General features: G+C 53.0%; 6 protein-coding genes across 6 annotated transcripts; 4 read left to right on the forward strand and 2 right to left on the reverse strand.

The window, feature by feature from the left end:
• Positions 1-1033: 1033 nt before the first annotated feature.
• On the forward strand, positions 1034-2107 carry J4E83_006153 (uncharacterized protein; the record flags this gene model as incomplete). Its single annotated transcript, XM_049333068.1, has 2 exons — positions 1034-1169; positions 1728-2107. The coding sequence occupies 2 exons, from the start codon at positions 1034-1036 to the stop codon at positions 2105-2107; spliced, it is 516 nt and encodes a 171-aa protein (XP_049187758.1).
• Positions 2108-2304: 197 nt separating this feature from the next.
• Positions 2305-3303, reverse strand: J4E83_006154 (uncharacterized protein; the record flags this gene model as incomplete). The annotated part of the gene is made up of 1 exon (XM_049333069.1): positions 2305-3303. One exon carries the CDS (start codon positions 3301-3303, stop codon positions 2305-2307), a length of 999 nt encoding a protein of 332 aa, XP_049187759.1.
• An 814-nt stretch (positions 3304-4117) lies between these two features.
• On the forward strand, positions 4118-4591 carry J4E83_006155 (uncharacterized protein; the record flags this gene model as incomplete). The annotated part of the gene is made up of 1 exon (XM_049333070.1): positions 4118-4591. One exon carries the CDS (start codon positions 4118-4120, stop codon positions 4589-4591), a length of 474 nt encoding a protein of 157 aa, XP_049187760.1.
• An 844-nt stretch (positions 4592-5435) lies between these two features.
• J4E83_006156 (uncharacterized protein) lies at positions 5436-6665 on the forward strand (the record flags this gene model as incomplete). The annotated part of the gene is made up of 4 exons (XM_049333071.1): positions 5436-5674; positions 5736-5844; positions 5900-6487; positions 6537-6665. The coding sequence occupies 4 exons, from the start codon at positions 5436-5438 to the stop codon at positions 6663-6665; spliced, it is 1065 nt and encodes a 354-aa protein (XP_049187761.1).
• Positions 6666-7337: 672 nt separating this feature from the next.
• Positions 7338-9055, reverse strand: J4E83_006157 (uncharacterized protein; the record flags this gene model as incomplete). Its single annotated transcript, XM_049333072.1, has 2 exons — positions 7338-8864; positions 8915-9055. 2 exons carry the CDS (start codon positions 9053-9055, stop codon positions 7338-7340), a joined length of 1668 nt encoding a protein of 555 aa, XP_049187762.1.
• Positions 9056-9565: 510 nt separating this feature from the next.
• On the forward strand, positions 9566-12147 carry J4E83_006158 (uncharacterized protein; the record flags this gene model as incomplete). Its single annotated transcript, XM_049333073.1, has 4 exons — positions 9566-9644; positions 9846-10923; positions 10978-11464; positions 11518-12147. 4 exons carry the CDS (start codon positions 9566-9568, stop codon positions 12145-12147), a joined length of 2274 nt encoding a protein of 757 aa, XP_049187763.1.
• Positions 12148-13411: the final 1264 nt, after the last annotated feature.

Raw genomic sequence — 13411 nt, forward strand, 5'->3', positions numbered from 1 at the left:
TTCGCGTTCCTCTTCGGATCAGGCATTTATCGTCAGCACACCCCGGATGAAACCAATGCGAGTTGGCAAGGGAACATCGGTGAAGTGCCTGTCGCATGCGTCACTACACTCGTTTCATCTTAATCTTGCTACACAGTGCGGCTCTTGCAGTCGTTGATGTGCGATTAGCATCTGCCCCATCGCAGATCCCCCAGACGTTCGACATTGCGCCCGCGTTCCCGCACCGTGGCAACACCAGTCATGGTCGTTACCAGGAGATGGGGGCTTAACGGCCTGTAATCTAGTTGCTCCTGCACGTGAACCGCCACTGAACACGGCAGTCCATGGCTGCCGGTGTGCGATAAACTTATCAAGGTTTCACGGGTACCTTTGATTGCCAAATCCTACAAGGGTTACAAAAAGCACAATATTCGACGATTACCACACAAACCGTGTTGAGGTGACCAACCTGGCAAATATGTGGCCATTTATCACAATTCTGATGTCATGCTTCATGCATCTGCGGTCCGTCGGTAATTCTTGACAAGGTTGTGTTTCGTCTGAAGTCTCTCCCGTTTGCTAAGTGTACATGCGCTAGACATCTTAATTCAAAAGACTTCTACGAACGTAGAGCAGATCGCATACGCGCAGTCAGAAATTTGCACGGTGAACATTGGACCAACAGTTCCTCCCATAGTTGCTCCATGTCGAGGTCCATCTCCTCGATGCCTTTGTCGTCTTTCACATACGTAAGAACGAATACGGCCCTTGTGATCTTGATCTATGGTGGCTTCTTTGGTGTATTGACGTTGGGGTCATCCTTGATGATCTGGCGGCGCGTCTCAACACAAGAGTGTCCTGCTCAAAGTGGAAGCTGTTGAACCGACCTCTTCTCTCGAGGTTGAAGCTGCCCGAATGAAGTGGGGCGGCGCGGATCAATCTCCGCACCGCTACGCCTGTCAGCAGGCCATAGCTGCGGACTTCGCGGCTGTAACCGTGTAGGAATCAACCAACCGACCACCAACAGAAGACGGGCTGTTCTTAACGCTTAATCATGGACCACTTCGTCACCCCACTTCCTCCAGCCGAAAGCGAAGCGAACAGGGTCGAGTATCAACCCACCAACATCGAAGCCGAGGCCAACAAGCAGCGCAGGAAAGTTCAGAACCGAAAGAACCAAAGAGCACATCGTGAGTTCGGTCTTAAGCATTTCGCCCTTGGCTGAGCTCATCTCGACGAAGGACTGCGAAACAGAAAGCAAGACCCAGTTTCTGTTCAGACGTCGCGCCCGTTCCAGATTGAGCGCTGGCGCCTGGATGAAGTTGACGAAAGCCTATCCCATTCCACAGAGCCCACTGCTCAAGATGTGACGATGAACGCATCGAATTCCATTCCTGATCGCACTGTAGACCTCCGAAGGCGGCCTCCATACACTCCGGGTCAAGCTCCCACTACGCTAACACCCCCGTCCATGGTCTTTCCCCTCTCTACGGACCACCTCCTTCACCTAGTTCAATACAACGTCTTCCGAGCCTTTGTATCAAACAAGCGTACTCTAAACGCGCTTCTTACAGGGTGGACATACGACATGCCTCCTTCCCCAACCACATGTCCCATCAGCCTTCCTTACATCGACGACACGAACATCTATCCCTTGAATCCCAATATACCTCCTTCACTCTTCCCGACTCGCATCCAGCAAGAGCGTTTGCACTCTTTCTGGATCAACCTCTTTCCTTTTCCTTCAGTGCGCGGCAACCTCATCAGGCATGAGGGACTCTTCGACCCCTGGGAGCTACTGCAGGATCTCATTGGCGAGCTCATGGGTGCTACGCCAATGCAAGAGCGACGAGGTATGCCTCTTGCTATCAAGGTTTCTGACCCTAAGGTCGTGTCAATACCGCCGACCGCAGTAGTAGGACGTGATGAGGATGAGGTTACTGCGGGTCGCAAGGGACTCGTTGTTTGGGGTGAGCCGCACGACATGAAGAGTTGGGAGGCTACCCCTGGCTTTCTGGCTAAGTGGTCATGGGCCGTACAGGGATGCGACGATTTGCTTGTATCTAGTAACCGCTGGAGGTTGATGAGGGGCGAGCAGCCTTTGCGTCTTCCTTTGATGGAAAATTAGTCGATACGTCGAACACGTCTCAACACGAATCCAGCATGATCTACCAGTACAATATCCGATAACGCGATTTCACGATAAGAACTATGACCGGTGGTAAATTCAAGTACGGTGTGCTAATGCGCGTGGGTGTATTCATATAGCTTGTATCGTATGTCTAATTGTACACTGAGTTTGCACTGCTGTCCCATTCTGAACGCTTAATCATCACTCGGCAATCCCACAAGCTTGAGCGAGTCGTTCCACAACCTCTCCGCCTTCTCCACATCGTAAGCATGCGGAGCATAACCAAGCGCAGTGTACTTGTCATCGCCTTCTTTGTATGGCTCCGCAACAGCGCAGTCGACGAGGTACTTGCCGCCCTTGTGCTTCCATGTTTCGCCGATCGCTGCCCATACCGAGGTTGCAGCACCCTGTTCGACGCTCTTCATGGTGGGATACAAATGTTCCATCCCTTTGAACGCGTCCGGGGGCATATGCTGCGTCAGCCCCGTCTGAACGAGACCGGGATGGACGCTAGTGGCGTGTAGATGGCGCGAGCCATAGCGGCGCTCAATCTCGTTGGCCATGTATATGTTTGCCGTTTTTGACTGGGCGTACGCTACGCTGGGGTCGTAATCGCCTTTCTCGAAGTTGTAGTTGTTGGAGTCGTTGATCCCGCAGACGTTGTGCGCTGAGGAAGCGAGACTGACGACACGAGATGGGCGGCTGGAGCAGGCGGCTGCGAGAAGAGCGGGCTCTAGAAGCTTGTAGAAAAGAAAATGCGACAGGTGGTTTGTGCCGAATTGAAGTTCGTGGCCATCTGCCGTAAGGCGAAAGTCGGGAATTGCCATAATGCCGGCATTGTTCACGAGTACATGGACTCTAGGAGTCCTGCTAAGAATGGCGGCGGCGGCGGCACGTACGGAAGAGAGGTTTGCCTTGTCCATCTCGATGATGTACATACGCGAAGGTTCGAAGATATCAGCAAGGACGGATTGGGCTTTGCTCGTGTCTCGGGCCGTGAGAAAGAGAATGGCGCCAGTGGTGGCTAGGGCACGAGCGGTTTCAATGCCGATGCCAGAGGAGGTACCAGTGATGACAATGACTTCACCTTTGAGTTTGTTCTCAAGGTTCTCGTCTTTGATGATCTGCAAGGCTGTTGGTCGCGCATCGCCAGGGCCATTCGGCTTAGCATGAGCTTCATCGTAATGAGGCATTCTTGTGTTGGCGGGACGCTGGGAGGGATAAAGGTAGAGGATATGACTTGCGTAGATGCCGCAAGCTGGATTGTTAAAATCTTGAGTGACTGGATTCTGAGTTTGGACAGAAGGAGAGGTAAATGAATCATTTATGTACTCAACTCATCCAAGCTCTGTCGCGACATCTTGGTCTCATCCGTAGCCAGCGTTACTCAAGAAAGACACGACTTAGAAATCACCGTACGCTTTAGCATGCTTTCTCGGCGATAAGCTTGAGTGAAGGCTCACACCGCCGCTTCGTATCGGCATTTGGGCTCAGTCTACGGGTGCGGCACATTCGAAATGTTCGTTGAAAGGAGACGTACCATTTGGGCTGCGTGGATGCTCAAGCTGCGAGCTAGGCTGAAGAGGGCGATAATGTCATCGGGTGGAGCTAGAGCTAGGCTGCAGATCCATGGATGGATACGGCCGGGGATGCTCCGTGGCTCAAACGCACTAGGCCGAAACGGGAGAAAATGTCATCGCACTCTGTTGTAGACCCTCAAAGGAGGTCTTGGAAGACAGTACTCGAGATCGTATGATTTATCCTTGTTAAATAAGCATCATCCAAAGGACGGCGTTAAGTCATGGACTTACGTGTACCGCCGCGAAGGACTGTTGGCGAATTCGAGGTAGACAGTCGCTGATGCTACCTAGGTAGGCGCGAAACATAAGTAGGCGTCAAGCGCAACCCAATGTACAGTCAATGCCTCCACTACCTTCTCCTATCTGATATACCACTGTCTGCACATCCATCTTCAATTCGCACGAAACTCTACCATAGTCCTCCAATATGGCCCCAACTCCTTCCACAACGAAACTCAGAGAACAAATTGAGGCAACAGCTCGGGCCTTCTTATCAGCATTCGAAGAAGGCGCAGCTCAGAGCAACCCTTCTATTATCAATCGCGACGTTACAGCCGACTGCACACGTCACCTACTTCCCGCATCCGTCCCTAAAGCTTTCGGTCTTGCAACAGACACGTTCTTCGACACGACCAGTTTCCAGGACCTCTTCGGGAATGACATCAAAGTATTGCTGTTCAAGGATAACATCATGTCGAACCTAATCATCGACACGGAGGCGCGGCGCGCCGCTTTTACAGCTAAAGCCGACGTGTATGTTAGGAGCAGTGGAGAGACATACTCTTCTGAGGGTGCTTGGTTCTTGTACTTTAATGAGGATGGATCTAAGGTCAAAAAGGTGGTTGAGTTCTGCGAAAAGGACGCCATCTTGAAGATGGCAAGCGATGTGGCTGCTGCCTAATGAGTCTAGAGTAGATATAGGCTGGAAGCTGAACAGTAGGTAGAGACCAAGATATGGCCAGACAGCGAACACACTCTTAAACAATACTATCTCTTGCAGCTCCTCTGCTGGTGTCAGACCATTGCGCCCTTAACGCAACCTGGTTTGTCTCTAGGCACAAATCCACCTGAGCAAGTTCACCTCTTCTAAACCCGAAACCATTGAAGAGATAGCCGCGGTCTAGGTTCATGCTGTCCATCAAGTCGGCTATGACATGAGCGGTGGCGATCTGCCAAGGTGGTTCGTAATCATCATGCCGTTATGTGTGTTGACCCGATCCATGAGAAGCTCCGGAGTGAGTCATTAGACCGAAGTGATCCTTCTGCCCCGCTTGATCGTTTCCGTCAGGACTGGTGTATCTGAAGTTGATATGGATTTCATGCTTCCCATGTCGCCGACCGTGGGTTTAGTCCGCTCTAGATCAGTAATCGGGCCAATATTACTAGCATACCTCCGCACAATAATTCAATAGCCGCTTATGCAACGCCCAGGGCTGTGCGCAAGAAGCCAAGCCAATGAAGTTCACGTACAGTATAAGACGGGACAGCACTACGCGACTTTTTATGAGGATAAAGAGAAATCAAACCCTCTTCTTACCACGAGAACATCCTCCAACCATGGCCTCTTTCGATGAAACCTTCAATTCTCTTCGTCATCGATTTGAGGAAATCAAGCAGCCTATTCCTCCAGTTACACTTGGCGCCATCAGCAAAAATGGTATGATACCTAGGAGTCCACCTTTCCCTGTCTCTTGTTTTGTTTCTGTTTTGTTGACCAGACGTGATTAAAAGGTTCCTTTCGCTACATGAAGGGGTTTGAAAAGGAATCCGACGACACCGAGTCCAATGGTGTACATTGGCTCGCCTCTTCCACCAAGCTGGTGACTACAATTGCTGTAATGCAATGCGTCGAGAGAGGATTGCTAAATCTGAATGACGATATCGCCAAAGTGCTGCCCGAGTGGAAAGATCCGAAGATTCTGACCGGTTTCAATGAAGAGAATGAAGCCCTCTTCAGGCCCGCAACGAAGGCTATCACCCTCCGGTAAGTCTTGATATGTCCAAGGGCTTACCACGTTTTGCTAATATATTATGTTGGTGACCAGGCAACTGTTGACGCACTCCAGCGGCATGGCTTATACATTCATGGATCCGCTCCTGACCCGCTACGACGAGCTTCAGGGCAAGCCACTGCCTGGCCCTCCCACATCTGTCGTAAGCTGGCTCACCCCGCTCGCCAATACTATTAGCTTACCACCAAGCGCTATAGGCAGAAAAGTTCCCCCACCACTTTCTCGTGTTTGAACCCGGTGAACGATGGATGTATTCGCCTGGCATTGACTGGGCTGGAGTTTTGGTCGAACGAATCACCTCCATGAAGCTTGGCGAGTACATGCAACGCCATATTTTCGACGTCGTGTCTGCCAATGACGCTACTTTCCATCCCGACCAGCGAGAAGAGACGCGAGCTCGAAAGGCCAAAGTCTGGGAGCGAGTGGGTGAGAGGTTGCAGGAACAGAAGCAGCCTTACTGGCCGGACAGGGTTGAGGCAGATTTTGGAGGGGGAGGTCTGTTCGCAACTGTGGACGACTTGCTCAAAATATACCAAGGTGTCCTGACAGGGGAGCTGCTCCGGCCCGAGTCTGTCAAGGAGATGTTCCAGCCTCAGCTCGAGACACTCAAAGGCCTCGATGATCCAGCCGAGTACTCGTTGCCGTCCCGTAACGCTATCTGGAATACTGTCCCAGACGACGTCCCTGTCAGCTTTGGGATTGGAGGTTTGATCAACCTCACTGCAGTACCGAAACGACGCGGAGTGAACTCACTCACGTGGTCCGGCCACCCGAATTGCTACTGGGTAAGTCTTCAAATGTCAATGTGGACTCTGGCTCATCATCAAACTATAGTGGATCGACCTCAGCAACGGTATCGCCGGGGTGTATCTCTCTCAGCTTGTACCAACCGGAGATGAGAAGGCTATCGAGCTCTTGACCGAGTTTGAGAAATTTGTGTACTCGAGTTTGGATAAATCTTGAATGTTGATCCAAAATGGTATCAGCAAGGCAAGCTGGCTAAGAGAAGATCACACTCAACGAGTATCATGTTCAACGGATACTCGTACTTATCAGAAATTCCATTCCCATTTCTGCATGATAGTACGGTTGTCTCGATGGGGGGGATGAGTCGCTTCTCGTCGTCGGACAGTCTGTGTTGTGTGCCTGCAAATATAGATGTTAGTATATATCTTGCGTTGTCTAAGTTCCTATGCCCGCATTTCTACAACTCGCGCTCCGCTCTGGTCGCGTCAGATCAAACTACCATCTATCCTTATCTTCTTTCTCTACACCCTTCTCCGTCGCGAGACTAAGTTCACGTACCTTGTTGCTTAGCCACTAGTTCGAACGTGAGCTTCTTTACGCACGAGCTTCGCAACCCCTATATCAGCCTCTTCGCAAGCTAACGTATCATCAGCTGAGCATCTTTACACATCGGCTTTGCGACACCCATATTAGTCACCTCCCAAGCTTCCACGTAGCATCTTCGTCAGTCAGCAGATTCGCAGATTGGATTGAGGCACGGGAGCTCCGGAGTAAAGATGCGCATGTAATGTATCGATTGAACGCGACGGTAGCTGTCTGAACCAGACAGCTCCGATGCTCGCAGGCTGAATCTCGTGAATAGTAGAATGTATGCTCAACGCAGGTAACCTATTTTTTTCCACCGTTCTTTTTCCAGCCCGCACTTCTGCTCTTGCGTCCATTGGCACCCTTCTTTTGGCCGCCACTGCCCTTGAACTTGAGCCCACTCTTGCCCTGTCTCTCACTCGCCCTGTGGCCTTCAAACACGAAGCCCTCTTTTGTTTGTGCCTTGGCGACCTTGCCCAGCATCGATCTAGCACGTCCTTGCATCGACTTTTGCTCCTCAGTCAACTTCTGCTTGTAACCGGCACCAGGATTGCCGCCCGGCCTGGGTGCCTTGGATGGCGGTGGGCCTCTCGGCTTCTCCTTGGTCTTCTTCTCCGCTTTGCAACGTGTAATACGGAGTTTGCGAGGGAGCATAGGTGGGTACATCTTTTCGTTGAGTTGCAGCGCGGCTTCGACGCCGTTCTCATCTACGAACTGAACGTAGGCGAAACCCTTTCCGACTCTTGTCTTGGCATCGCGGACTACGCGCACGCTCTCGATTTTGCCGCATTTACCAAAGTGTACCCAGAGACCCTCTTCGATATCAGAGGCGGCCTTCTTCTTCTTGGGCTTCTCGCCTTCTGCCACGGGTGTTTGGGACTCTTCGTCTACGAAGGGAAGATTGCCGACGAAGACACAGCGGCGGTGATCAACCTTCATGGGATGGGCTAGTGAATCGACATGGAGATGGCGGTTGAGCAGCATAGAGCCGTTGAGTTTCTTGACAGCTTCTCTTGCGGCTACCTTGGTCGTGTAAACAGCATATGCGTTAGTGCTCTTGGTAGTCGCGTCTATGATGTCTTTGGTTGCAAAGGCAGCGCGTTTGGGAAGCGAGGGGTCGAGAGCCGTTGATCGGAAACGTATCGACTCGATCTTGTGCGGGGGCTTGTTATCGGCGAGGTCAGGTATGAAGGACTCCAGGTGCTTCTTGAGAGCCTTTTCTGCGGGCTTTGAGCTTATGCACTCGACCGAGACGTTGCTCAGGAAGACAGTGCGAGACGCCTTCTCCACCTCGGATGCGCTCTCGTCGGTCTTCTCCATGAGCGACTCATGCTTGGGAATTGCGATGTCTTCGGCCTTGTCCGCGTCCTTGGTCTCTTTGCCCTCATCTGCCTCATCCGAAGACTCATCCTCGTCGTCCTCGTCTGAAGAATCCTCGTCGTCCTCTTCCTCGGTCTTGCGCTTCTTCTGTCTTTGCTCCTCCTCCTTCTCCTCCTCGCGCGCTACTTTGCGCATATATGCATCCTCGATCTCCTCCTTCTCGCCGCGCTTGCGCTTCTTTGGCTTTTCCTTTGCGCCGTGCAGTACGGCTTCACCCAGTTTTGCTAGCGCGGCCTCGTCTTCAGATTCAGCGTCGTCGCTGGCATCCGACATGTCCTCATCTTCGTCTTCCTCTTCGTCCTCATCGTCGGAAGGCAAGCTTTCGGATGCCGAGCTCAGTTCCGCATCGTTCGCATCGCCTTCGTCTTCATCTTCGCTGGACTTTTTGGTCGCTTTCGCTTGTTCGCGCGCTTGGTACCGTGACTTTGAGGGCGCTTGCACAGGTCCGGCCTGAGAATTATTAGCAATCGCCCTGTAGCACAGACATGCGATCAACGTACACTGGCAGCAAACAGCGATGCTAGCGCCGGGTCAAACGCCTTTTTGTCGACTTTGATGAGGGACTTGTCTGGCTTGTCTGACTTGTGGCTCTTCTTGGGCGTGTCCGTCTTAGCCGAGCGTTTGTCCTTTGACTTGGCCATGGCGACAATGGAGATGTTGGTGTTGGCGACAGCAAGCTCGTCAAAAAGTTTTGGTGGAGACGCTTCACGGCGGATGCGCGCTAGGCCCAGCTGGGTCACGCAGGCGGCAGAACGACACCGCCCGGGGCAGGGCAGTGCGGTCATTTGCAAGCCTCAGGGCCTCTCCCGGCCGTCGACCCGCTTCAGAGCGCAGTTTACACCATCCCGACCGAGCTGCCCTCCGCATTCACCACGCACACAGGAATGCCCGCCGCTGTCCCGCGTTTGCACCCTCTCCCGTACAAACATCGCAGACCTGCCACCCGGTCGCTCCTGCCTGAGACATCCCCACACGCTCCCTCGACGCCCGCGTCCCTCACACCCGCAGCTCTGTTTTTGACCGCTCGCCGGGCCCTGCATCCTCCACCCCCAAGAGCGCCCATATCGCATCGCGAAGGCCCGCAACACCGTCCACGGCATATTTTTACGACATTGGTCACGCGGTGAGGCTGTCTTCGGCGTGGGCGCACTATGAGCGCGCCCGAACAGACCAGACGGAGCACCTCGAGAACAGCTGCCGGCCCCAGCGAGGACGTCGCGCACACTCAAAGTACGTTGTCACCTCTTCTATCCCGACCCCGATGCGCTTTTTCGGCTTCCTCAGGCGCAGCACTGCGCCTGGGGTCGCCGCTGGAGAGACTGTCGATCTTTGCGTCAACCGAGGCGACGACAGCGTCGCGAACCTGCCTCTCTCACCGCGTCTCTTACCCACGCCGTCCGAACCTGCACCAGATCTAACAGCCCCTCCCAGGTCCAACTTCGACCCTCACCACAGAACTACCTGACCCCACCTCCACCACCTCTCCCTCCAACCACTCTGCGCCAGCGCAGATACCCACACCAGCTGACCAAGACCCCACCGCGATCGCTGCTGCGATGCTGTCCACCATGGCAGCTCCGACGACAGTGCTCACCGAGTCCCTGCCCGCAGAACAAGCTCCTAATGGCTTCGATGATGTTGCCGACAACGGCTCCAGCAGCTTGAGCGAGCTCGGAGACGCATCGGACGATCAGTCAGAGTCAACACCACGGCCAGCCGCAGTAGCCGATATGGACGAGGATGATTCAGAGGCCGAGACCGAGCGACTGGACAACACGCCTCGAAAGTTCGCGCGCACAGCGACCGAGACGTCATTACTCTCTGAGCCCATCCACACAAGAACACCGAGCAAGCTCGCGCACTCCAAGACCATCGAGCACGACGAATCTGCCCCACCCACACCATCTGCGATTACAGACGATGTCGCCATGGGCGAAGCACCTACAACTGAAAACCCTCTGCATTCTCTTTCGCTGATCGCAGCATCAGAGGCGGCAAATCTCGAACACGTGGGCATAAAAAGAAAGCGTAGCAGTGCCGAGGGAAGCCCAGTGGACGAGCGCGAAGAGGAACCATTACGGAAACGAAGCGTAAACGCGAAGGGTTCGGCGCTCGATGGCCTGGCTGATGCCGCAGCAGACAGGCAGGGGCAGATGGACGCAGACGAAGAGCTCGAGAACGCCGAAGAGCACCTGTCGGCACTGGCTCGCGAGGAGCTAGAGCTCGAGGAGCGACAAGCCAACATCGCCGCGCAGACTGTCAGCGAAATGGCCACCGTCGCGAAGCACACAAAACCAAGAAAAGGTGGCAGAAGAGGGAAACGGAAGACGGAAGACGCTAGCTATGCCTACGCCGAGCCGTTTGCAGCTGCTGAAGCCCACGAGGCTGAAGCTGAGGGCGAGCACAACGATGAAGACAGCGCTGTACTCGATGAGGAGGTTACCAAGAAGAAGCAGGCGATCGATGAGCTTGCAAAGATTGAGAAGAAGTTCAAGCTTTTCCGAGAGAAGTAAGCAATTCACTCAGTGCATGATCAGAAGGATCGGCTACTAACCGTTACCAGGCTATGCGACGAGCAAATAGCGCAACTCGAACGAGAGCTCGACATGCTCAAGCAGCCAAATTGTGTCCACCCAGAGTACGTTGCTATGATCAAATGCGTGGACGATCGACGCGCCGACAAGATCGCATACGAGACGAGGCTTTTAGAATACAAACAGAAAAATCTCGAGATAATCACAGCAGCAGAGCGTCATCAGATGCACAGCCAGTACTTCCAGACTGTGCGCCACATCCGCGAGGACATTCTCGAAGAGTGCAACCAGCGGGTTTTCGAACTACAACGCGGACGACGTCAGCTTGGCTGCGATGACACTGAGTACATGGCACGATTACCTGAGAAGCGATCCGACCAGATCCGACACCAAACAGCATACAACCTCGAGGTCTCCATTCTCTCAGGTGTCGCCAAGTACGTTGGGTTCCCAGCCGCCCCAGATATCAGCGCTGCGCGACCAACCGAGATCGACGAGGATCTTCGAGCAATGAAGGTAAGTGGCTGAACGCATCTGCTAGAGAACTAGCAGCTGATTCGGCGCGTTAGATTGCAACGCGTGCTCCAGTGCCGCCCCCATCGTTCCGCACCTACAACAGAACGACAACAGCGGACGAGGCAGCTGCAGAAGAACAATTCTTAGAAAGCACGCCATGGGCCAACCCACGACATCCTTCACATCAAGAGAGTCGGTACCCTCCAGGGCCGTCACGAGTACCTAGCTACCAGACACCAGCTGGTCAGCGTCGAATGGTCGACCTCTCAGCTCCCAACGGATCTGCCTCCACCATCGAAGCGAACTCCAATCCTCCGTCGTCGAATGCTCACAACGCCAACGGTCTGCTAGGCGAAGCAGAATCACCGGTCCTACACATGAAACGCGCACCGGTCGACCACATCACATACGCCGAGACACCTGGCTCAGATCCTCGCAACAACATGGGTGTTCTCAGTAGGGAAACGTACGGGATGATGTCGAGTCCCGCGGCACAGCACATGGAGATACCCCACGAGCAGGTCGGGCCACGCTGGGTTGGCAGCATGCGACCCATGAACGCAGAGCCAAACACCGCGCCAGGACCACCAGGTGCAGCCCGACCAGATGCGGCGCGAGCACCTCTCCCACAACGCAGTGGTCTCGGCACGATCAGCGTTGGCAGCGGGTTATTCGGACGGTGACTCGAATAACCCACACTGAACTGTTGTTCTCATATCTGTTTTACTATCTGTTGCGTCATACCAGCAAAGTTTCATTGGGCGGCGTTTTCCTTGCGTTAGACTTGGGGGTTTTGCATCCATAGCGGGCTGGCCAGGTAACATGAGCATGACATGATGGGAGGTATAATCCCTTTGGCGTTACCTCGCAGGCAGGCAGGCAGGCAGGCAGTCCTTCTCTCCGCTTCCATGTTTTACCTCCCATGGAGGCTATGTCCATGTTCCCTTTTATTTCCGTTATGTTCGAGTTCATACTTAGACTCTTGGTGAGCAGGCTGTGCAATGAGTGGGTATGGTTTTAGGGAATGACGGAGATGATACCTTTTGAGAGTCGCCTTGAGCGTAATCAATGATATTCTATGCATCAAAGCCGGACATCTTACGTGTATGTGATGTCTTTGTGTTTGATCATCGATGTGTCGGTTCGTGTCCGTCGCCGTCGGTGTTGAAGAGCGGACTTGGGAAAGCTTCAAATGACTTTGATAGGGTCACTTTTCCAGACAGAAACAACATTGTTCGTCTCTATCTCTTTTCGTGTATAGCTTGAGACACAGGCTGACATATTGACCCACCCCATAGACGATGTATTTTGATCACTCATTTTAGATAACAGCCATCGTATGTGTTCAAAATTTCTTCGTTAATGATGCATGGTCCACCAACACACTTGTGCTCTTTACTACACACACCTCATGTTTATTTACCTCACCCTAGAGACATACATCAGACAGCCCTGTACGTCTTTTGACAACTCTCGATCACATCCAACGTATGCCTAGACAGTGAGCATTCCTCATCGCACGGTAGAGCATGTCTTTTGGTCGACGTTCTGGTGTTCCAAAGTTGTAAAAGGATGCAGACATCAGATCGATGAGTTTATTTGATGTGAGAAAGTGCGAAGGAGCAGGAGACCCCATGCAAGCGGTCTTCTGATCTTTTGGAGGCCGAGAGACGAAGGTCATTCATCGTTCGCGATCCCGTTTTGGTAAAATCAGAACTCAGGAGTGTGTGAGGGGAGAAGAGTTCGGTTGTAGAAAACGAAAACGACAGCTTTATATATTTCCAAACACGCGGAGTCTTACTCATCGAAGATGGCAATCTTCTTTTGAGACGCCAGGCATACACATACTCTGATGTCGCGATATTCATTGACCCGGCGGTGCGTCTTGCACACGTCCATGGGAACAGTCACTTTTGACTTTTGAGAAAGAGGAAGCAAGCCATGACA

The sequence above is a fragment of the Alternaria metachromatica genome, assembly GCF_023757995.1.
Source record: "Alternaria metachromatica strain BMP 0045 chromosome Unknown scaffold_13, whole genome shotgun sequence".
NCBI lineage: Eukaryota > Fungi > Ascomycota > Dothideomycetes > Pleosporales > Pleosporaceae > Alternaria > Alternaria metachromatica.